This window comes from Hydra vulgaris, chromosome 02 (assembly GCF_038396675.1).
Source record: "Hydra vulgaris chromosome 02, alternate assembly HydraT2T_AEP".
NCBI classification, from domain to species: Eukaryota; Metazoa; Cnidaria; class Hydrozoa; order Anthoathecata; family Hydridae; genus Hydra; species Hydra vulgaris.
Window position 1 is genome coordinate 26,306,316 of NC_088921.1, and position 26,185 is coordinate 26,332,500.

General features: G+C 25.2%; 2 protein-coding genes across 13 annotated transcripts in view; both read right to left on the reverse strand.

The window, feature by feature from the left end:
* Positions 1-1,047: 1,047 nt before the first annotated feature.
* LOC100198440 (trans-L-3-hydroxyproline dehydratase) lies at positions 1,048-4,080 on the reverse strand. 2 transcript variants are annotated; one of them, XM_065790438.1, is made up of 5 exons: positions 3,985-4,080; positions 2,839-3,346; positions 2,372-2,709; positions 1,656-1,784; positions 1,048-1,274 (listed from the first exon to the last, which is right to left on the reverse strand). In XM_065790438.1, the coding sequence occupies exons 2-5, from the start codon at positions 3,254-3,256 to the stop codon at positions 1,140-1,142; spliced, it is 1,020 nt and encodes a 339-aa protein (XP_065646510.1). In that variant the 5' UTR covers positions 3,257-3,346; positions 3,985-4,080; the 3' UTR covers positions 1,048-1,139. The 2 variants fall into 2 exon arrangements, with proteins under 2 accessions (XP_065646510.1, XP_065646509.1); XM_065790437.1 differs by lacking the exon at positions 3,985-4,080 and having other exon boundaries at positions 2,839-3,440.
* LOC100213921 (far upstream element-binding protein 3) overlaps positions 3,883-26,185 on the reverse strand; it is a 36,164-nt gene continuing 13,861 nt past the window's right edge. Inside the window, exons 3-26 of one of the 11 annotated variants that reach the window (XM_065790426.1) lie at positions 24,139-24,171; positions 21,655-21,696; positions 21,497-21,557; positions 21,365-21,426; positions 20,983-21,054; positions 20,457-20,523; positions 20,246-20,303; positions 16,458-16,533; positions 16,105-16,136; positions 15,919-16,017; positions 15,147-15,194; positions 14,156-14,212; positions 13,729-13,776; positions 13,194-13,293; positions 13,001-13,095; positions 8,891-8,926; positions 7,641-7,902; positions 7,432-7,533; positions 7,094-7,152; positions 6,966-7,006; positions 5,278-5,530; positions 4,990-5,188; positions 4,672-4,773; positions 3,883-4,080 (exon numbers count right to left, since the gene is read on the reverse strand). In XM_065790426.1, the coding sequence (XP_065646498.1) occupies positions 4,685-4,773; positions 4,990-5,188; positions 5,278-5,530; positions 6,966-7,006; positions 7,094-7,152; positions 7,432-7,533; positions 7,641-7,902; positions 8,891-8,926; positions 13,001-13,095; positions 13,194-13,293; positions 13,729-13,776; positions 14,156-14,212; positions 15,147-15,194; positions 15,919-16,017; positions 16,105-16,136; positions 16,458-16,533; positions 20,246-20,303; positions 20,457-20,523; positions 20,983-21,054; positions 21,365-21,426; positions 21,497-21,557; positions 21,655-21,696; positions 24,139-24,171 (1,991 nt within the window). In that variant the 3' untranslated portion in view covers positions 3,883-4,080; positions 4,672-4,684. Of the gene's footprint in view, positions 4,081-4,139; positions 4,423-4,671; positions 4,774-4,989; positions 5,189-5,277; positions 5,531-6,965; positions 7,007-7,093; positions 7,153-7,431; positions 7,534-7,640; positions 7,903-8,890; positions 8,927-13,000; positions 13,096-13,193; positions 13,294-13,728; positions 13,777-14,155; positions 14,213-15,146; positions 15,195-15,918; positions 16,018-16,104; positions 16,137-16,457; positions 16,534-20,245; positions 20,304-20,456; positions 20,524-20,982; positions 21,055-21,364; positions 21,427-21,496; positions 21,558-21,654; positions 21,697-24,138; positions 24,172-26,185 lie in introns of those variants that run through there. The other 10 variants (XM_065790425.1, XM_065790432.1, XM_065790429.1 and 7 more) reach the window with 10 other exon arrangements.

Below are 26,185 nucleotides of genomic sequence, written 5' to 3' on the forward strand. Positions count from 1 at the left end.
TTAAGTTACTTCGGATTGTTAGGATCACTACTTCAAAACTGGTTGTAAAGGACCAAAAGCGAGTTGTAAACAAGCGTCATAATTCAACTTCAATACTAAAAAAAATAAATAAAAAAGATCTCTTTATTAGAGATACTTAGATACCGATAAAACAAATTCATCTGGTACCTTTTAAAGAGTGTTAATAGACATAAATTTTGATTTTTAACTTGAATTTTTCAAGTTTTTTTTTTTAATTTTAAAACTTTGTATCTTGAGCAACTTAACTTTCAGGAATGTTCTTCATACATATAGTAACGGCGTTTTATTAAAATGCATTTCCAACGTTTTCGCCGCTACTCTTACTTTGTTTCTAGTGATCATAGGGCATACAGCTTTAAAGTATAAATGCTCAGTTTCATAAGATTTTTAAAATTCTTTTTGGGCGCTTCAATCCACTTTTATATGACATAGTACATAAAAAATTTATATTCAAATTTAGACCGTTGATCTATTGTCACTTGAGAAATTTAGTTTTAAAGATTTAATTTTTTTCCACACTTTTTAATAAAATTTCGAGGCACTAATATTTAACTTCATAATTATTGTTTATAATTGCTTAATTTTATTGTGAATATAACTTTGATGTTTGAAAAAGGTTTTTCATAAGCCTACCAAATATAAAAGTTAAACTTCGCGAGTTTATTTTTTATATTTTGTTGTTAGTATTAATGATACAAAGACAAAATTACTTAACACGCTTGGACACGCGAAAGCCATAATCGAAACGTAACAACACTGTGCGGTTTTAGCGAAAGTAATGGTTTTGCTTCAGACGAGGTACCAAGTTTTGAGTAAAGACATCAAAAAATAGTATATTTTTTACCCGTAAATTGAATACTTTTGCTGTCACGATACCACTGACTTTTCATAAAATTAAGTTTGTCAACTTTATCGTTATTTCAAAAGCAAACTTGATTAAAATGCCAGGCAAATGAAATCCTTAAACAACTTACTCGAACTTTGCGCCCCTTTGAATCCTTTAAATAGATTGAAAAAAGGTAATAATTTTTGCACGTTATTACATTAGGCAAGTAAATGTTTAATACAAAAAGTACAAATATTCAACATCAAATGTAGACTATACTTGGTCGAAAACATTATCTAATAAGAAAACCACCAGATAACGTATCACCATCCTCATTATAAAAAACACTCTCTCCGGTATAGTAGGCATGTCCTTCAACTTTAACCTGAACGGCATCATATCCTCCAAACCTAGTCATTTGCACAATCTAAACAAGTTAAAAACTCTTAGAAAATGGAAAATTTATAACTTAGCAAATTCAGTTTGTCATTGGGTTTCGCAACAACTTGTAAAACAAAGAAAGTTATATAAAATTTAAAAGATTTAAAAAATAAAGAATTATTTAAAGAAACAACAAACATTTAAATCTTTTACACCTTTTAAATAAATTATAAATTTATTTTATTTTTAATATTCACAATTGCGGCTATTTCAAAAACTTTGTTTTGGTTTACAAAGAAATAGCTTTTTTTTTTTGATATTTTCTAGGTAAATAATAAATCTTGTAGTTTAGAAATGACATATTTCCACCGATATTAACTATATTATATAATATAAATTAATTCACTAAATATTTTTATATGCGTACCTCTCCTGTAAATTTACTTCTTGTTTTTGAATTGACAAAAGAACGTTGTTCATTAACATCTACAAGCCCCTTAGCATGCTGTAAAGCCATTCGAGCTGTAACACCTGAACCAGTTGGAGAGCGGTCAAGCTATAAATGGTATCAATAAGGGTGTAAAAAAACCAGTATTAAAAACTCAGAAATTTAAACACCAATTAAATAAACTTTGACTGATTGATTTTAAATTATATGCTCTACCTAAGTTTAGTGAGTAGAGGGATGAGAGGAGACTGTAGCACAGTTAATCAAGTTTAAATTAAAATAAAAATGATAATAAATATAAATTCAATGATAAAACTAAGTTAGCTCCACGTAAATCTTAAAGAAAATAACTTAAAGATAAACGATAATAGATATATCTGAAAACAGAAAAGAAAGAGAAGAAAATCTTAAGAATTTTAATGTTACTTTACTTAACCTTTTTAAACTTTATTTGATTTTTTTTGACGAGTATTTTATTTAAAAAGTATTATTTAAAAAAGTTTCTTTTGAAATTATAAATATCCTTGTTCCTTATTTTCTTCCTAAAATAAATACAATATTGAAATATGGCTGGGGAGGGCACCAAATAATTAAAAAGAAGGAAGAAAAAAGGAAAACCTTTTTTTAATTGAATTTAAATCAAACCTTCTAAAAGTAACACATTTACATAGACTCATAACTAAAAACGAACTTACCTGGCTATCAGCAAATATACACAAATTCATTGAAACTTCATTAGGATTTGAGTCATTACCATCAGTTAAGATTGCACCATACAAAAACGAGAGGTCTTCCTCAAATGGATGAGCTATCTTAAAATTTTCATTGACAACTCTGATTACTTCATTAGCAAAAGTAATCAGACTTATTGATGGAGTTTCCAGTAAATTCAAGGAAACTTGATTAACATCTACTAAAGCATAAAATGCTCCACCAAAACTAATATCAAGTTTGACTTCCCCATAAGATGGAAGTTTGACAGTTACATCAACTCTGTATGCAAATGCCGGAACGCTAACAAAACTTACAGCACCTTTTTTGAAAATTATTTCAATAAAAGCAAAATATATTAAATCATCTTAATAAATTCAAATTTTTAAATCTAAAACTGACAAATAAAGATAAATATAAATAGGAATAAAATAACATTAAAAATACCAACCAGATCTGCCATTACTTATTTCCACTCTAGCCTGCACCATTCCACAAGGGCATTGGATTTTTGTTTCAGCATAGCCATTAAAAACATTTAAAAAACTTTTATTTAACTTGTTGTCAACCACATACCTTCCCAAAGCAATTATTGCATGCCCACACATTGTACTATAACCCTCATTGTGCATAAAAAGCACAGCAATATCAGCTTCTTTATTGTCAGGTTCGACTAACAATGCACCATACTGATCAAAATGACCTCTAGGTTCGTGCATAAGAAATGTACGCATATGATCTAAATGATCTTTTACATAACGTCTTTTTTCCAGCAGCGTATTACCTTTAATCTCAGGATATCCAGAAGTTATTATACGTAGAGGCTCACCACCAGTATGCATATCAGTCACACATATTCTAATGCTCATTTTGGACAAATTTTGTAATGTAACCTCTTTAAAGCTTACCGTTAAACACACTTTGATTAAAAGTTGAAATCACTTGCTCTTTAAGAGCAGCTATTTTTAATAAAAATAAAAATCAACCAAAACATTTAAATAAGAGATGGAAGAATCCAAAATTTAACCTCAACCTAAATTCTAAACTAGTAAAATTTGGTTGTAATTAATAAATTGATTTTTGAGCTCAAATTAGTTTAATTTGGGTTGTGGAAGTTTTAAATACTTAGATCTTATACTTAAAAGATCTAAATAACAATACTGTGAATAAAAAACAGTATTGTAACTGATTATAGAAGAAAACACTTTAATGATTAAGATTGTTTTATTGTGAACAGGGGAAAAATATTTAAAAAATCATTAATTAATAAGGTAAATATAGCCTAGAAATTCAAAATGTTGAGGTGTAGCTGTTTGTTTCAGACTAGGTTATATTCCATCTCTAGTTTAAATATACACTAATAATAATTGTAAAATTATCTTTAATTTCAGATAGTAATTTAAAATATTACATGTAATCAATGACAAAGTAAATGCAGCATTTAATTAATAAATCAATTAACATGGCATAATATAGTCAACAGGAAATAAATCAATTTTATCAAATATCAAAATGATTTAATTCAGATATTATCACTATAGTAACATGATAAACACTATCATTAAAATGACAATGTATGCTGCAAGAAATTTGTTACCATTTTATCTGAGATTCAAGATTTTGCCATGTCGCTGCCTTGCTGGTCAAGATGGAATAATTTTTAGCATCATTTGACAAGAAATCGAAAAAGAAGCTTAAAAATAAAAAAATATGCTCTTAAAAAAGGAGTAATAACAAATTAAATACTACGCAGCCAAAACTAGTTTTATCTTTCTTGTTAATGACACCTTAAAAAACTAAGAATAACAAAGACTATACAAAATTGGGCTACAGTCATTTAATCTTTGTAGTAGAGTTATATATTTCCATTAATATCTTCTTTTAATTCAATAATAGTTTTATGTAGGAAAATGTTCACAGCAATCAAATCAGTTTAAATGCAAGCGTATTTGATGACATGCATATTAACATAAGCGACAAGCATAGAATAGAACAGTATAATAATTGCAATGTAACGACATCAATATGTTGTTATCTACAAGAGAGAAGTAAAAACAAAGACATACAATGCAGCTTAATTTGTTACAAACAGCTCCTCAACATCCAAAAACATTGAGTTTTATCATAATTGGAGAAGCAACACCAGATCCAACATTCGACGTCAGATCCAAGTCCCAAGAATATGACTAAAATTTTTTTAATATAAGCTGACTTGAAGAGCTATTTGTAATCACTCCGAAAATATGCAATAGGAAATTTTAGCATCAGGCATTTTTATTTATACCTCTATGTAAGCGTTATTGAGTGGGCGGTTGTTGACCAAAGGATTTATAATATTCTGCCATCTTAGCTTGGTAATCTGCCATAGCAGCAGCTTGATTTCCAGCTAAAATAAAATATATTGTAATATAATTATAGTATACAGTAAAATATATACAGTAATACAATCTAGTATCAAACAAGTATATAATAGTAAGTTATATATATAATATATATACAAATACTTTATTTACAAATATTTACTAAAACAGCAAATAAAATATAATCAGTTATATTTAACTATTTCAATTATTATACTTAAAAGATAAGTGAGTAGATATACCTGGATTAGCTGTTCCGGTTGGGTTTGTATTAGCAGGAGTACCAGGTGTTTGCTGTTGCATATACTGCTGATAGTATTGATTTTGTTGCTGATAGTAGGCAGCCCATGCTGCACTATAGTCTGGCTGAGAACCTGTTTGTGCAGCAGTTGTGTCAGTTGCAGGAACTTCTACATTTGTAACTTCTGTACCAGGTGCTTGCTAGATAATTATGCATCAAGTGTTAAATAAAAAAACTTAAAATATATTCGCTATATAGTTATTATTATAATTTATATATTTCAACATACTTGTTGTCCCCATGGTTGTTGTTGAGCTGGCCACTGGGCATTAGGTTGTTGCCATTGTTGCTGTGGAGCCCACACACCATTAGCTGTTGGTTGGTTCCAAGTTACAGGTTGTTGTTGATTCCATGCCCCTTGCTGGCCCCATTGGTCTTGCTGAGGTTGAGTCCAAACAGCTTGACCGTCCCATTGCTGAGTGGCTTGTGTTGCCCATTGGCTATTGTGTTGTGGAGGACCCCATCTGCTTCCTTGATTGGCACTAATTAAAGAAAAATTATTACGGTTGCTGCTAAACCAAGCTATCACTTATTGCTCTATCAACTAAATATCACATGTAACTTGGCAATCATCCAACTCACCCATTTTTACTAGATAATTACTAGATAATTAAAAGAAAAAATAATAATAGATAATATATATTTTGCTGACTATACAATCTAAAGTTTTTTAAGCCTTATGTTAACAACTCTTGCCCTCAACTTTGTTTTCTTTACTGCAATCTCAAAACTTAACTAATGGTTGCTTACAAGCTTAATAGGAATGAATTTGTTAAAATAATATTTTTGCAAAAAATATAACTTTTTCTTATAATATATATAATATTTCTTGACAATAAAAATAACACAATTAAATCCTTTAACTAATATTTAATATCTAAGCTTGAAATAAAATTAAAAAAGCCAGACTGAAATTATAACATTATTATATCACTTTTATTTTAAAAAATAATTATATATTTTGAACAGTTAATTTAAAATTTTTTACTTTAAATAGAAAAGCCTGTCATAATTGGAATTTGACTGTCACAATGGGCATTAGCATGTTAAAAACAACTATAAATTCGAAACATTACAGTTTTGATTTTTTGACAAATTCCTATTTTATTGTTTGTAACGCTATTCCTTTATTTTGGGACAGGCCTTTATAATATATTCAACACTATTCAGAAAATCATTTTTTGACATTGCTGCTGTCACCTTTTTCTTACAGTCATTACTTGAGTTCTTAATACATTTTCAAGAAATATATGTATAGAATAAGTTGTAATTGTAGAATTTTTTTGTGACTTTTAAAAATATAATTACTTTTAATAGTATATTAATTAGGGTGGCTCTTAAAACAACATTTTTGAAAAAAACCTGTTCGTACCCCTTTACTTTGTTTTATATAATACTAAAACACGAGGTTTAAAATTTTTTTGAACAAAAAATTATTTTAGGGGTAGCTCAAGACCCTTAAAAATTTGACTGGTCCCTAAAATTTTGAAAATAAAAGTTCTTCTAAAATATGTCAACCTGGTACTCAAAAGAAGCAAAATTATACAAAAACTTCAAAAACAGTAATCACTTCACAAAAAAAGCATGTTTAAAAAAACCATTTTTTTAAAACTTGAAAATAATGACTTTTTATTTTCAGCTTAAAAACAATAGTTTTTATGCATTTATTTAAGAAAAAAGTTATTTTTTTGTAAATTGATTATTATTTTTTTATAATTTCGCTTCTTTTGAGTACCAGGTTGACATACTTTAGAGCTTAAAAGATCTTTTAGTTACAATTAAAAGCAATGGCATTAAATTTAAATAATTTGAATGGCAGAGAGTAAAACTCCAAAAAACTCCAACATATGTATTCTAGGAAGCAAAAAACCCATATATTTTGAACTATGTTTTAATTTTTAACTTAAAAACTCTTACTTTTGATCATCAGTTTCAGAAGCAGGTTTAGCTGTAAGAGACTAGAAAATAAAAACATATTCTTAATATTTTAAAAAATTTATTACAATATTTTTTATAAATTGTAGATAGAATGAAAGATAATTTACCTGATCTCCAACTTTTTCTCTAATAAACGTTTCAGCTTTAGAGATTTGTTCATCAGTACCTTAGAATAAAACTTAGGATTTATTAAAGGCATTAATTAAAATATAACTGAATATAATTGCTGAATCAGATAAAAAAATAAAAATAAACAACACATTTTACAAGAATCTCAAAGTAATGTGTGAGTTCTACAGTACAACTTTTGTTAAATATACATTTTTACATTATATATTTATATATGTACAGTTCTACATTTCAGGAAATATAAAACATATATAGCATATAGTACAACTATATTAAACAAACAACTGATTTAAATATACTGTTTCTCATAAAATACCTCTTAAATTAAATGTACGAAAAGGGGATGAATCCGGAACATTTCTTTTTATTTCTATGTTTATTCCAGTTTCTGTGTGCATATATTTCAGTGTTTCTCCACCTAAGAATCACAAAAATATCCATTCTTAGGAATATATACTTCAAGAAAATCATAAAATCAAAAAAGAATTATAAAAATAGATTTAAATCCCAAATTATAAATGGTACCTTTTCCAATAATTAAACCACATTTATTTGCCGGAACATCAATTTCCATATGTTTATGACCAGGTTGCAGAATACTGCTACCTCCTAAACCTCCAGCTGCTCTTGGTATATATTGTCCAGGAACTCTTGGAACCCAAGCTCTTGGCCCAACTTGATGGCCAGGCCAACCTGGTCTAGCAGTAGCAAAATGTCCGGGTACACCGGGTGTAACCCAACCAGGTCTTGCAGTGGTCATTCCTATTGGTCTTGGGCTGCGCCACTGCTATAAAGAAAACATATCTCTTAAAGTCTTGGGTCTTACATAAATAACTCTTGAATTAGTTAATTTTAACTTTTATTAAACTTTTCAAAATTATATGCATGCCTATTGTGCAAATTAAAAAAAGTTAAATAGAAAACATAACTTTTTTTTTATTCTTAAGACAACATAAGCTAGTTCAAAAAACTTTATTTAGGGTCTTATAAAAAGAAACCCATAATAAAAATGCGCAAACACACACCTAAACATAAGTGCGTAAAAAGAAAAAAAATTTAATGCCACATAAAACATCATTGATGCCATACTGAAATAAGGATAGGCAAAATCAACACATAATAACCGATTAGTTTTAGTAAAACCTGTCAATACCAACTTATTTAAAAGATCAATAAAAGCAATTAAAAAAATCTCATAAACTAATTTTGATTAACATTACTGATTGAGCAGATCTAAAAAAAATTGTAGTAGCAATGCTTAATGATTATTAGACACATAAAATTTAAAAATATTATAAAATCAATTAAATAACACATACTTTGATTCACTTTTTTTAATATTGTTTAGAATAAATAAAATATTTTAATGCATCTATAGAATACATTATATACTGAAAAAACAATTTGTTTCAAAATATTAGAAGGCCTTCCTAAATTGTATGGTTGCATGAAAATGGTTTTAACAAAAAATTTAAATTATGTTTTAAAACTTTTAAATAATTTTTAAAATTTTTTAAAACTTTTAAGCATCCTTTAAAAAAAAAAACGAAAAATTTTCAAAAGAATTTTTAATGATCCTTATATCAATTATTTTTAATCAATGATACTTAATGTATATGAAAAAAAATTAATAAATAAATAACAAAAGTTCAAGAAGAAAAATGAAGAAAAAAGGAAGTAGGTATATAATGCAACACTTGTTTTTAAAAGACATGGCATAAATTTTACCTTTTTAAAAAATTATATAAATAATTATATGTAAAGAATCAACTCACAAACGTTCCTCCGGTACCATTGACTCTATCTTGATACTAAAAGGGAATTTATTAAAGTATTGTATTGTATACTTAGCCAGTTATAACAGTTTTTTATACTATGCTTGTGTCATTAAAATTTTAATTGAGTTTTATTGAAACCAATTCAGAGAACTAGACAATAAACGGCTCAATTCCACAAAAACAGATTTCTGTAATCTTTCAAATGTTAAGGCTCTAATTACATTTAAAAATAAGAGACATTTACTATTTCTGAAAAATAAAATTAACAAATTAATAAAATCCTCTTATTTTCATCTTGATAAATTTCTAACAGACAAATTTATCAGCTTTATCATCTTTATATTACTAAGAATTTAAACTTCAAATCCATTATTTCAAAAACAGTGAAGCCAAGCTATTAATCACTTGTTTCTAGCTAAACACATTACATTTTTAACAAAACGTTTGAATCTATCAGCAACATACATTATATCACAATCTACAATAGTACTAATGTTCATTTAGATATTACTTTTCTATGATCAAACTCTTAAAATTAAATCACTAAAATTCTAAACAAGAGGGACAAGAGAAAAAGAATCTATCATAGGAAATATGAAAATTATTTGACTTGTTCAACATCCTGATAGTAATCGTTAAAAAAATGTCAGTAAAAAATAAAATGCATGTAAAGTAAAATCAAAAGGTTATGTGTGAAGCAATTTAAAACAATTGTATTGAGCTTTATGGCATAAGATTGGAAAGAGAGGAAAAAGTTTAAAAAAATAAGTTTAACTGTTTTACGGCAAAAGAAATTTATATTAAGTTTTGCATTTAGCACATTTCGATATTGAACAAAAAATCTAGCCAGTTACAAAGTTTTTATGTTTCAACAAATTTACAGTGAGAAAAAGTTTTTTTTATTGATTTATTTCTAAAATACTTAATATTAAGTATCAAAATTCATTTCTGACAGACTTATTAAACAACATTAAATCCAGTCATTTAAAAGAAGCCTTTCACGATAACTGTTCTACTTTACCCATGTATCACATTCTACTTGCTGCTGCTTCTATATAAACCTAGCCATCTAATCTATTTTAAATTTTTTATTAATTTATTTTAATTTACCTCCCCAAGGCCACAAAGACCACAACAGTTGAGGAGGCTACTTTAGTCATGGTTACAACCCGCTCAACTCTATATCCTCTCTCAACAACGCAAGTAATCTACTGCGCTGAGAAACAAGTTGAGCGCGGTACTACCAGGGACATGGTGGAAATTGAACTCGGAACTTCTTGTTTTCAAGGCGAGTGCTCTATCACTACACCACTACCTCATAATGTGAAAAATGTAAAATTATAAACTTTTTAAGCATGAGTTGACTCAGATGCCAATAAAAAAAAACCCTTTTCTTCAAGATCACGCTATGTAATAACTTTAAATAATTTCAAACTTTTTCTGCTAGTGTTAACGATTAATCTTACACTTCAAAAATTTAATAGAAAATGTTATATGAATAATTTAAGAACAATTTAATAAGAGAATAAAAATTTAATTGTATAATATAGAAAAAATTTTTCTAGTTATGTACCAGCATGGTCTGTACAATGACATTTATTTGGAATCCAATTAGTAACTGCATTAGTAACAAGTTTTAGTAAAAATAACATTTAACTTAATAAAAACATTTTAGTTAAAAAAAACTTTTTTTAATTAATACTATAAATAGATAGATCCCAATGAAAAGTCCCTTTATGGTGCCTATTTTCCATGTTCCTTTTTCAGTATGATGTCAACAATGATATTTCATGTAGCTCTAAACAAGCTTGATTGTATATATATTATTATTTTATCTTATAAAAAGATTTTTTGTTGCTGTTTTGTAATTTTGAATTAAGAAAATGAACTCAAAAAAAAAAAAAAAAAAAAATTTAAAATCAATTAAATAAAATTATTTTTTTTAATCTTTATAAAATATATAGTAATTTATGTTTAGAAAAATATTTTATTTAATAAAAATAACCTTATAAAAAAACTGTAAATTCCATATTGCTACAGTAATTAAATTATTTTTGCCGGGCAACTCATTCTTCATTATTTCTATTATTCTCTGGGGTAGCGCAAGGATTCACTCTTGTTTGCATATTGTATCTATAAAATTATTATTCTCATCTAACCTCAAAATTGGTTCCGTTTGCTTATGGTACAATCTTGTACTTCAGCCTTCATAAAAAGTCATCACTATTTATTAAAACAGAAATATATGGTTGTTGATTGCTTAGAACCAATATGTGATGTTTCCTCTGGATAAGCTTGGAGTGCTTAATATCTTGGGAAACTTAATTAAAAATTTTTTAAACTATTATCATGCTTATGTTTATTTTTTTATATTAATAAATGTTAACACACTATGCTTGTTGAAATCATATGCAGAACCCATTATAAAAGTAGCAACATCTATGGTTGCTATTTTCTATTATATATTCTCTACTTTTATATATCACTTATCTCTCCCGGTATGGATTACTTCTGCCACATTTGGGCCAAATCTTTCAATAATGTCCCTTTCACTTTTGAACAAAAAAGAAACTGAATTCCCAAACTAAACCTTGATAAAATTAAAAACTTCTAAAGAAAGTTTTCTTTTTAAGTCTTATGCTACCTTGGTTAAACTTTATGTTTTATAAAATAATAATCTACAATTTTGTGCCTATTCGTTTAAAAGCACTGAATATATTTTAATTTGTATATATTTTATTAAATTCAATTTATCTCAATATCGAATATACTGATTTAAATATCATTAACAATAATAATGCAAAAATAATTAAATTAATACACTCCCCTGCCCAAACCTAAACTTATTGGTGAATGTATAAGTATTTTGTCTCAAGCACATATACAAGTTTAGTGATACAGAACATAAAAATATCTATGTAAAAATCTGTTTAAATTGTCCTTGATAGTAAAAATTCTTATAAAAGTAAATATACAATCTCTATGTATGTACATTTGTGCGTATATATATATATATATATATATATATATATATATATATATATATATATATATATATATATATATATATATATATATATATATATAATATATATATATATATATGTATATATACACACACACACATACATATATATAGACAAAGACTTGTGCGACAATGTGTTTTTAATTCTTCAAGTTTTTCATTCATTCAAGTCAAAGCGTTTTTATTATTTTTTTTTAATTGAATATATACTAATACACCCAATAATGTGCAATTAAAAACATTAAATGTCACATTGATGAAAACAAATGAGTGCAAGTAAAGACATACTTGAACCAGTCAGCTAATATACCTAAATTAACAGAAAGGTAATGGTTTAGAAAGTTATTATCAGGTACTAATTAGTAAACGACCGGGGCTGGTATTTGACTGTGGCCAGGGCTGATTTAACGGACGGTACTGCATAAACATTGGTGCATATTGACTTGTTTTTATGTATTATATCAATATGCACCAATATTTATACAGCACCAGCCATAAACCCGACTTTAGCTCAGGTCAAATATCAGCCCCGTTTACTATTACTAATTGAAAAATTCGAGGCATATAAATTACAACTATGTAATCATAATAAAGCAGCAGTAGATATGTATAGATAGATATGTGTGTATGTATGTATGTATGTATGTATGTATGTATGTATGTATGTATGTACGTATGTAGGTATGTATATAATATTTAACTATACATTTGTTTAATTATATTCATATAATTGAAAATTGGTACGATGAACATTAATTTACTTAAAAACTTTAATTACAGCTAAATTTTGGTAAAATATTTTATTCAAGCAAACCATATAAATGTGTATTCCATGTAACCAAATTAAACAATTGATTTTTATAAATTTAGTTTATTGTTATTATTATCAAACAGCGTAGATTAGTAATTTCTAAAATAATGTTTACTAAAGCAAATGAAAAACTATAACATGTAGGGAACAAAAAATTATTGATTAAAAAATTTGCTCACAGAGTTACTATTTAAATAAAAATAAATCATTGCCTAATAAAAGCAAAAATAAATAAACTGAATAAATAAGAGCGATTAATTTTGAAACTCACAGCTTGCAGTATTTCAAGTAGCTTTTCTCTACCCATAACTATAGCTTGAGGATTGCCTTGTAGTGTAGCTGTTTTGAATTCACCTTCCATTTCATCTATAAACAAATGTTGAAAGAATTTGTTTATTTAAATTAAGTGCTTTTCTAAGGACAGGATTAACTTGAAAGAAATAAAGTAAACCAAATAGCAATACTTTTAAATTGAATTCTACAACCAGTCATTTGTTGAATATTATTAATATTAGCTCCTTTTGATCCAATTATAAATCCAACAGCTTCACGAGGTACTTGTATCTATGTCAGTACATATAAGTATAATATTAAAAGAAGCAAGATAATTCAACTATCATTTATTTCATTAAAGGTTATTGCAAATTTAGAAGAAACTTTAATACAGAAAAGTTTATTAAAAAAGAATTTTCAAAAAAATTAAATAAAATTAAATAACTAAAGCAAAATATAACAAAAATCAATTTTAATTTTAAAAGAAAGTATACACAGGGCTCAAATTTATATATATTTTATCTTAACTTGTTTTATTTTAGTCATGTTCCTTGATCATGAATAAGGCATACTAAACTTTAAAAGTATAACACCGTACTGTATTGCTAAAATGATGTGCTAAAAGCATGAGACTTATTGACTTAAGCCCTGTGTACTAATAATTAAAACACAGTAAGTGAAAAAGTAGTTTATTTTTCAAGATTGAGTATATCAATAACTATTAACCTCCTCATAGCCAACTTGATCAGGATCTCCTGGATTGGGCACCATTGACTAAATAAACAAAAACTCTACCAAATCAGAAAATTTTATAACTAAGCTTAATATTGATTTAAAAGAAGAAAAAAAAAACATATAATAAGCCTCTTGATTTGATCAAATTTCAATCAGCATTTGTTTATTTTGCATGAACATAAAAAAAAATGCAGTTTCATTATTAAGTAATTCAAAACTATATCATTCCAAACACTAGCAAGTTGCAACAAATACCAACAATAATCTTTCAGCAATCGTACTTATTTCAGTCTTTAAAGGTTTACAATGATTAAGATTCATTTATCAGTTTATGAAAAATATCGGGATGTAACTAAAATATAAAATACCTAACATTCAATGCCCAATTGCCTCGCTGGCATACAAGAAAAATAAATACCGTAATGTCTGATGTATAAGGTGATTGATTAAATATGTAGCACGAAGTTTTGTCAGCCTAAAAACATGTTAGGAGGATGTATATGAAATACAAATTTCAGTTTTTAATTATGATAATAGCATGATTATTGTTTCAATAATAATGTTTTGCAGAAGGTAGATGCAACATGTCCCTAAAATATACAGCCGTTCATACAATTTGAATAACTAAATGAAAACATTTCACACATTTTAACATAATTATTTGAAATTATTTTTATTTATGCCAAAATATAATTTACAACAAGATATAAAACTAAAAATTAAATTTATAACAATAATTTGTTACAACTATAAAAAAGTAGCTTTTCTAATAGCCATGTAAACAATAGAAAACACATTTAACTTGGCAAAATTAATTAAACTAATATATATTAAATTAAAAGATAAAAAATATCTTTATATTCTTATATATATAATTCACTTAGACAATCAGTTTAGTTATTAAAATGAATTTGTAACATGGAATACACATTTACATTTTATTTTTATAAAAATAAAAATTTTGCATAAGTTTTGGGTATACATGCTGGACATTACGGTAAAAGTTTTTCTTGTGGCATTGCTTTTATTTGCTTAAGTCTATGAATAAAATTGAAAAACAGAATTTTATTAGCTCTACTTTTTGAAATTTTTAGGAGCATTGTTAAAAAATATTATACTATAATGCTTTGGTATCAAATGCATTAACAAATACTTCTTTTTGGTTAGGGAAAAATTAGGAGTATTGTATCTGATTGCGCAAACTACATTATTCAAAATAAAAATAAAAAAACTGATTTTTTACTGAATGTTTTTTATAATTTAATACATTATATACAATAAATACATAGTATATACATAGTATAATTATTAAAAAAATCTAATACTTACATAGATTAGATTCAAAATAATAAAACACCTTTTGGGCGCAAACTTTAAATGTACTAGTATTCTTTATAAAATTTAATTACCTCAATTTCTTTTGATACAATTAAATCTTGAACCAACTGTTTGCCATACTATAAAATAATATACACATCTTATTATATAAGTGATGTTATTTTCAAAAATATAAATTTTATTTCTTGCATATCATCTTTACAATAAACTGTATTTAATCTTTATTATTCTTGATACGCTAGCATTATTATACCTTAATATGCTAATTATTTTAATTATCATTACATTCTAATTAGGGATGGAAAGTCCCGAGAAAGGCCTCTAGTGTATAGGAGCTACAAAATTCTTAAAAGATTTATGAACTAGATCCAGAAAAAATATTTGAGTTTTTAAGTCTTGAAACCTATTATACTTTACTTTAAAATTCCTGGCTGTAACTTTAAATAAGAACTCGATGTTAAAAACTATTCCTGCATTCACAATATCTATATAGTTTCTTGCTAAATAGGCCATGAATCCCTTAACCTTTTTTAAAGCTCCTAAGCACAGAAAACCCTAATTAGTCATTTATTTTATTACTCTAAAATAGTGATTTATTTTAGTGACTTTTAAAGCTGGACTTTTTATGTACTGACCAACACAACCAATTTACTTACCTACTCATAGCAAATAACTATTTATAAAACTACCCTTAAAGTTTTTTTAAAAATATTTTTAATTTTAATTAATTCACAAATAAATATTGTACAAGTTATTTAATTTAATACATTTACAAATAAACTTTATAAATATTTTTTATTACTTAATATTCTATATTCTGTGATAACACAATTTTTTGCTTACTAAAACTTTAGATTGTTCTCCGCTTATCTTAAGAGGTTTTTCTGCAGCCTGCGCATATTCACCATCTTGAAAGAGAATCATTTTACAGCCTGCTCTTTCCTGTCATAAAGAAAAGAAAAACATTTAGAAAAATATATTGTTATATAATAATAAATTAATACAAAACAAACAACAGTTTAAACAAACCTGAAGAGACTTTATTGTTTCACCACCTTTCCCTAAAAAAATAGTTGAAATAAACTTGATTTGTGATAAAATTTTAATAATAAAATTTGATTTGATCAAATAAATTGATCAGATTAAGTTGATTTTTAAAATAACAGAAAATTGTAAGCAAAAAGGCAGAACAGGAAAATGCTAGCAACAGCATTTTTGTAAAAAAGATATTACGTAAATAAATACACTAATGTTATTTAAACAAAAACCATATCCAGAATGAAGGAATAAAATTATAACAATTAAAAAAAAAAAATTAACATTATATTAAATCAATACAAATTTAAATATTATCTCATTAAATTTAATCAATTAAGCTTTACCAATTACAAGTCCAACTTTACCAGCAGCAATTTTCATTTCAATTGAAAACTCTCCTGGTAAATTTGCAGCAAGCATCTAAATACAATAAATAAGCTTAAACAAAATGAGCTGAAATACATAAAATGAACTTCCATAAACATCATATCCTGAATTCAATATTATTTTTCCTCTCATAGAAAAAGAATATTAGTCTTCTTTTTTTAAGAAAAGTATAAATATTTTTTCTTTTCAACTAGAAATAAGATAAGAATAAAGATTTAAAAACATGTAATACTTTGAATTTATTATTAAATATCTAACCAGTCTTGGTAATGAAAATTAATGAAACAACATTTGTAACACAGCTATACATATAAAGTAATATAAATACATAAAAATTATGCTATGTTTGCCCTAAAATACACTACTGAATTACTTGCAAAACATAGCAAAATCACTAACTTTTTTGTAAAATTAATGATTTGCTTAATTTAATTTGAGAACTACAAAAAAGTTAAACATTACATCTAATAAAAATTTAAAGAGTAAAACTAGACAACTACATCAACAATAATATTTCACTTTATTTATAACATTTTCAAATTTTGTGAATATATAAAAAAAATTTCATAGATTCTATTTAAACTTAATATTAAAAATTTTTTAATATAGTAAAAAATTTGTTAATTAATACTTGAACTGCATTTACTATTCAGTAATATTCATTAACAACTTAACCTACAGGTTATTTTTATTTGCAACAAAATTTATTTTCAAACTAACAATTCAAAAATATTCTACTTAACATTTACCAGTTGACTGCCAAACATGGTAGCATCAATACTTAGAGGCAAAACCTACATGTTAATACCAGCACCGCGCCAGAGGTTCATACAGAACACAAACATATTAAAAAAACCACTCACTAGATATCATTGCGATATTGTGAAGCAGTTCGTCTTCATAAATTATTATTATCTTTTTTAGTCTTATCATAAAAATTTGCTTTCAAATAATTTGATGCAATAAAAATTTGGTTTAAGTTTGCAAATTACAAAATAAAAATATGATTCACTTAATTGGAATATGGCCCTTGCATATTAACTTATAATTTATATAGTATAATAAACTAATAGATTGAAGTAAAATTTAATGTTATTAAATGTATACTTAGTCTGCAGTTTGGATACTGATCATTATAGACCCCTGATTAAGGGGTCTGGCGCATTGCTGAAATTTTTAAACATGTTAAAGACAATGCGAAAAAAAGATAACATTTCGATAGTAGCTTTACAACTAAATTATTTTTTTTTTTTTGGTTAAATTACTTAAGAAGAACTGTTTCAAATATTTTAAACTTTGCAAACTATGCAAAATGTGAAATGGTTATAAAAAAATATTTACTTTTTTATTTATCATATAATTCAACTAGCGTTAGTTTTATTAGAATCTTATTAAAATAGAGCATAAGTACATAAATAAACAATTATATTATACTCTTTGATAAATTGAAGAATGCTTGTTTCCTTATTAAAAGATCATTAATAGTAAGTTGTAACTTTATAAAAAAGTGAGTCACTAAACTTTATAAAAAAATTAAGAGAGAAATTAAGAAATTATTAGTTTTAAATGTTATTTATATTGCTTTGGTTAAATTTTTTTTCCGTTAATAATTCATTTCATTTATTAGTAATTTTCTCTGAACCAGTCAAGTTGTTTTTTTTTGTGCATTTTTGAAATGTTTATTTTTTAAAACATCTAAAAAGCCCTGGCCGAGTTGTTGCAACTAAATATTATATTGCACCCGCTTTTGACCAAGCCGGTAAATATTAAGACAAGTTTTATTGTGAATTAATAATAAAACTAGTTCTACAATATTATTAAACATAAATGTAATATTTCTGTACAATATTTAATCTATGAATTTTTTTTTTAGTTCAACACAAATAAAAATGTATTAAATTTAAATATGAAAATGATTTAAAAAAAATTTATATAAATTATTGGGGACCCAAAAAGTTTTAGTGCCTAGGAGACTCAGTTTTTTTATACATTATTCTAAACAAGATGGAATAATATCTACATACATAATAATTTACATTTTGAAATAACCTTTTTTCAATCAATAAAAAATCTCTTCTAAAAGTTCATTTACTTGATTGCATCAAAATATGGACGGTAGCATGTCATAAGTAACTGTAGGCAGACATTGTATATGCAAAATTTTTACATCCAATTAAGTTTTTAAAACTAAAACTATGGTCATTAAATATCTTATTAAGTTCTATAATTTCTTATGCTTATATGTTTTGTTATGCTTATGTTAATACATAATTTTCAAAGCAAGTCAAAAAAGAAAATATATATTATTAAACATTTTTATTCTTTATAATTTTCTCATCAGATGTTTTACATATGTTATAATTATTCTATTAAATAATTGAGACCAAAATGATATTTATATTAAAAAAACTATACTGTAATTATTAAAGTAATAGAATTTATTTTATCAGACATCAGTTGTATTAATTTCAGTGACTGTATGTTGTAAATATAAAGACTTTTGTCACAGTGTAGTAATGCACAAAATTAAATTTTAAAATTAAATTTTTTAAATAAAAAAATTTTGTGTTCATAGCTAATATAAATTGTGTATTATTTTCTAAATATTAGTTTATGTAAATGTAGTTTAAAACTCAAAAAACAAATTATTTTGTTATGCAAACTTATTATTACAATGATGTAATAATAATCAAGCTAAATAAAGATAATTTAATATATTTGAAACAAGAATAATTTCAGGCTCCATTTATTTAAATATTTCATCTGTGACAAATGTTAACTTACCTGTGACATAAATTGATAACTCTGATTAGACAATTCAATATTATTTATATGATAAAATAGTCTTTATTATTTGACTATTTTATATAAAATAGTCTTCATTATTATTTATTTGATAAAAAGTCTAAGGCCAAATAAATGTTATTTAATGCTGATGAATCATTATCTTCAACTATATGCCTAGAGAGGCGTTAAAATAAAATAACTTATGTTTGCAGGAGGCATCCCTATCACCACTTATGATGAAGTCCACATTTCAGGAATAGGATAGAGAAAAATATTATTTTAGACCTAAACTTTATTAGCAAAATCTAGTTTTTTCTCTCAGTTCAAAAATTGTTAGCACCTAAAGAAACCATTAGATCTTTACTTAAAATGAAACATTTTAATACTTATAAATATTAAATGGCGCTAAAAAAATAATTTAATATGAAATGAAAACATATTTAACAGAAAAGATTTATTTTGACCAACAAAAAACTATAAAACATATTGATCCATTTATATTTTATTTTAGTTTTTTTCTTATGAGAAAGGAGGTTTGAGTATGTTCAGGTATTTCAGGTTTGAGTATGTTCTTATGAGATAGGAGGTTTGAGATGTTCAGGTAATATGGAGCAAACATAATTTAAATTTATTTAACCACATAATTTTATGGAATAAACATAATTTACACAAGCATTTCCAAAAACATAAGCAAACATTTCAGCAATTTTATATTTCATAAAAGTCTATTGTCAATGTAAACTATTTAACTATATTTATTATCTATTATTATTTTATGAACTTAACAGACATAATAAATTTATTAAACTGCTATGGAAACACTCAAAAACAATTCATTACTTAAAATTTAATAGTTTTTGTAAATGATTTGCACTGAATTTTAGAGTTAAAAGAATAAACAACATATATTTAAGTAAAAAACCAGTATATTTATAATAAAATTTAGAACTTTACTTACCAATCTTTCTGGTACTTTTCCCTCATTTCTTATTTGTTCGATTAGCTGTTTAGCTTTACTAAAATTTAGTAGAAAATTTATGTTTAAAACAAATTTTGAAAACAGAGAATCCTAAATGACTTACATAATTTCTAAATATCTAGCTAACTTAATAATATTAATGAAAACATTTTTTTGAAATATTTCATTAAGCAATAAAAATCAAATTTACCTCACAGCTTCGCTGGAGCCAGTTATAGTAATTTGGCGATCAATATCCATCATGTTTGGTGGTGGATCTTTAAATTACAATTATAAATATATAATAAGAGAAAACTTTTTAAAATAACAAACTATTTAATAACTAATTAAAATTACACATAACTTTCTACTTAGTACTTTATATAAATAAAGAATAAATTATATAAGTAAAGAATAAATTATATAAGTAAACAATAAATTATATAAGTAAAGAATAAAATATATAAAAAAGAGTAGAATATATTTGAGTTTATATGCACTTTCTTTTGGAACTTGATCAAATGTTTAAATTAATTGAACATTGAAAATAATGCAAGGTAGCCAGAATAGTGATAATAGCAAGCACAGTGACCAGAAAAATAACGCATTATTCATAAAAGAAAACCTTCTTTGAATTTAAAAAATATATAATACGGTCATTATGCAGTACTTTTGACAAAAAATTTATGAGAGGTAGAGGAAGTTGGAAAAATGAAATAGTAGAATACACATTTTACCTGGAGCAACTTGTATTTTAGCACCAGAATCAGATTGTAGTCTATTTATCATTTCCCCTCCACGACCGATGACTAGAAAATAAATAAAATAAACAAAAATGTTTTAACTTTGTTTCTTAAAAAAAAATTAACAAAAGGCTTTATACCCTTAAAAATACAAATTTAAACATATATAATAATTAAAATCACATTTAAAAAGTCATTAAAAAAAAAGATAAAAATTATTTTTTCAAAATCTTTTTTTAATGAATAACAGAAGAATAAAATCATGACTATAGATTCTTTTATTAACTTAATACTAAAAATAATACCAACAACAAATTTTGTAATTAGAATAACACTTAAATAAACAAATTTTTTTTCAAGCATGTTAAAAATATACCTAAACCAACGAGTTTATTTGGAATAGAAACATCTTCAACTAACATGGAGCCTATACCAGCTCTAACAATAAAAAAAAAATTTCAGTAAAAGTGATATTAAAAATGTATAGAATAATATATTTAATATCTACCTTTGTACAAGACTGTTCGCAACTTGCTGTGCTATAATTTTAGGGTCAGAGTGGTCTACAGCTGAAAAATATGTATAAATATTCAAATTCAAAAATATAAAAAAATGTTACCAATAACATGATATTAGATAAAGTATTAGAACTTTGTTTAAAAATACCTCCTTCTATTGTCATTCGCTTTGGAAAAGGCTCAGATGGTGCTGTTGTAAAACAAATTTATATATATATACACACATACATTTATACACATACACTCCCGTTCATAATTATTTGAATGACATTAACTTTTTTTTTTTAAACGCTATTTTTAATCATTTTTTATGTTTATTTTGCACTATTAAATAATTTAAAAAAATAAAAGAATTTTGATTAAAATGCTGTGATAAAAAATCATTAAAATAGTAAAAATGCTTAAGTGGGCAAAATTATATTAAAAAAATGGACCATTAATATCTGTAAACGTGAGCCGATGTGCTGAAGGTTTAAATCTTTGGTTTCAAGAGAAGATTGCTAGTCTGAAAAAAATTGTTTAATGTATGATAAAATAGTGTGTATTATTGACTGTAAAAGATGATGGATGTAGTGTTAGGTTGTGGGGCTATTTTGGTTAGATTGTTACAGGAGACATTGTAAAAATAGAGGGAGCCATAACAAATGTAGTTTACTTGGACACTTAAAAAGTCATGCTATACCTTTGAATTTTGGGTTAATGGGAAGCCATTTATTTTTTTTGGAGAAAAAATTTAAAGCTTAAATTCATATTCTTCAAAACATTGTATAAGTTATTTGACTGAGCTCGAGAATCATCAAATACTGAATAGAATGATTTTTATGAGAGGAATTAAATATAATGTCAAAAATTTCAAATACCTAATGATGCATAAGATGTGGAAAAAACTTATTGGTTAGTGGCACAAAACTGACTTTGACAAATTGGATAAGTCGTTAAGTAGAATGCCAAGAATATGCATTCTACGCAATTTTATATGAAAATTATAAACTATTCTAATGGAACTTTATACTATTTTTTTTAAAACCTAATAAATATGAAGATATCATATAATTCAGGTAGATTGTGTTTTCAGTTTTTCTCCTAATAGTAGTTAAAACTTTTATATATTAAAAAGTGCAACCATTCAAATAATTATAGACGGTAATGTTTATATAAAAATATATATATATAAAACTTAAATTGCTAGTTTAGATGAGCACTCTGACATCAAGCTGAAACAGCCTGCTGCCAGGGGCTTTAGTACATACATCAACTAACAAATAGAATGACTTCAGTACTACATTGACTGAGGGTTTGGAATGGGGCAGCAATCTTTTCTTTCATTATTCTTTTTTTGAAAATGCTGTATCCTATAAAGATAAGCAAAACTAGCGAGCAAATGCTCATCTAAACAAGCTATAGAAGATATATATATATTAAACTTAAAGTTAATTAGGAAATTATTTTAAAAGTTTCTTAGTTTGCATTTGGAATAGATAACTTTAAACATTTATTTTTTTCTAACAATTTTATATTACCTGAAACTCTCTTAAACGAAAACAAAAAATTACTTGACCAATGTTTATTGTTTTATCAAATTGTTTATTTAAATTATCAAAGAATATTATATATATAATTTAGCTTATATTTTGTGCTTTTATGATACAAATAACTTCAATATTTTAAAATAACTTTTAATAAAATGTTTTTATATTTTATGCAAAATGCTTTTAAATAATAAAAATAGACTTTTGAAGATTGTTTATAACAAACTGTCTATTATAAACAAACTTTAAAAGTCATTTTTTATTATTTAAAAAAAATTATCAGTTTTTATAACTTTTTTATTGATATAAATATTTATTTTTTCCAACTAAGTACATGCTGGTTAAATAATAACATATTAAATAAAAGTGTTGTTAATTCCTTCTTTAAAATTATTTTATTCTTTGTTAAGTATAGTAAGTTGAATAAAGTTTTTTTCTTTACAAAGAAACATTTACACTTTTTAATAACATTTCTTCACAGTAAACAAAAGAAAAAATTTAACTTTAGCACTTATAACTATGTTTAGTATACGTAACCTTAAAATTTTGACCTTTTCTATAAAAACTTTTAGTTTGTTCAATGTCTGAAAATGATCTATAAGCAATGTTAAACTATTTTCAAAATTTTTTGATTTAGTGGCTAGCAGCCACAACAAACAGCAATAAAAAACACTTTCTTTAAAATAGTGAACCAGGTAAAGCAATATTAGAAATAAGTTAATTTATAGAAAAGTTTGCTTTAAAAAACTGTTTTTAAATATATAATTTCATTTGTCATATTTTTTAATATTTAAATTTTATAAAAAAAAATTCTATCACATATATATAATATATATATATATATATATATATATATATATATATATATATATATATACATATATATACATACATACATATCTATTTATATATACATACATAAATATACATACATATATATATATATACATAGATACATACATATATATACATACATACATACATATATATATATATATATATATATATATATATATATATATATATATATATATATATATATATATATATATATATATATATATATATATATATATATATATATATATAACTACCAAACATACCAAAATCTTGATAGCTTCTTTTTCGAGAGTCATCTAAAAATTAATGTTTATTTGCTATAAATATAACACAATTAAAACTGTTACAGTATGTTACATTGGTGATCAAGGGGCAAATTAACTCAAATTTAACAGATCAAAAAAACTTTTGCAGAAAAAACAACTATTATGTTCAAATTTAATTTTATAAAACAGTAAGATGTTAATCCAGGTAAAAAAATTCAAAATATAAAATACTTATTATTATATGCCAAAAAAATAAAGGTGATCCTTGTGGGTCAAAAGTTGTACGCTTTAATTTTAAAATAGCCCAGCCTGACCTGATGGGCAAAAAACCAAAAAGAATATTTTCTGACCAAGTCATGGCTTGAATTAAAGGTATTATGATTGCTTTTCGCGCCTATGCGATTAATTTAGACATTTTTTTAGGCTTTTCTATAAAATATAGAATGTTTTTGTCTGACATTTTTGTTAGAGGTTATCATTCATCATGCTAAACTTTTAAATATAAGTATGATCATTTACACTCTTGCACAGAGATTTTCATTGAACGTAACACACTATTGAATTTTATTTATTTTAAATCTCTGCATGGAAGTCAATAATATATGAAATCAATTTTAAAGTTAAATTTAGTGTGATTTATCTAATGGATAAAGTACACCAGAGTAAATTTACCCTATAAAGTAAATTAAAACAACCAGGTAAACTACTCAACTACTAAATATACTTTATATGGTTAAAGACATTTACTTGCAAAAGTTAGCCATATATCTATTTACATTTTATGATGTCAACATATAATAAGCCTTTAACTAAAAATTATTTTAACAAGAAATTTTGACTAGAATATGAAAAGTGCAATATCATTATTGTTTTTAATTTAATTTAATTTAATGCAATATCAAGATTAAACATTTTGTATAAACACAGATTGTTTTCAGGAATTTATTTTAAAATGATTTCTATTTAAATAAATTCAAACAATTCTTATTTAAATAATCTTGAACTTAAAATTTTAAAATTTTTTAAAACATTTGAAAGAATTTTTAACACATGCTTAAAATAATTATATATTTAAATGAGTTAAAACTGCAGAGACGTGCATAATACACAATAGGATAGCAAGGATCAGTCCTGAAAATCAAACATAGATCTAGCTACAGTAACATCAGATCAGATAGTGCAAGTGAAAAAGTTTTATTTAAATCGTAAACATTTTTAATAGATAAATATTTGGTAAAAAAAAACATGTCATTTATGCATAATATACATACATACATACATATATATATATATATATTTAAAAAATATTTATACTTTTAAGGGTGGAATGCAAGAAGCAAACTTGAAATTTCAAGTTCAGGCTTGGTCAGGAAGCGGGAGCGGTTGCTCTCAAATACTGACCATGGAAATTATATTTAGTTGCGAAAAACTGGCCAGAATTTTTAGCCGTTTTGAGAATATTTAAGTTTATGTAGGTACGAGCCTACATAAACTTAAATATTCTCAAAACGGCTAACAAAAAATTTAGTTTTACGGACATACATGGAAACTTAAATGTTCTCAAAAACATCTTAGTGCGATAGAATAAAAAGAATAATTGCAAACTTCTGTTTTAAATACTAATTAAAATTAAAAAGCCCACTCACTAAACATTATCAGCGGTGTTGTGAAGCAGTTCCGTTTCCTCTTCATAAAGTATTTTTTTATCTTTTTAGTTGATTTCTATCTAGCTAATTCAATTTCTACAGTAACTCAATGATTTGATTATTTCATTTGTTTATCTAACTAGGAATTGTTTCAAATATGTTAAACTTTTTAAACTACGCGAAGCATAAAATAGTTATTAAAAAAACTTTTTTATTTATAAATTAATTTAGCTTCAATAAAACTAGAACTAGCGTTACTTTTATTAGAATCATGTTGGACTTATCAGGGCCGGGGGCTATTTTTTTTTGGAGGTCCTTTTTTATGTGGCACAGCATAAAAATGAGTAGGTCTTCTTGACTATTTTGGAGCCCCTAACATTGTGGGGCCTGGGGCTATA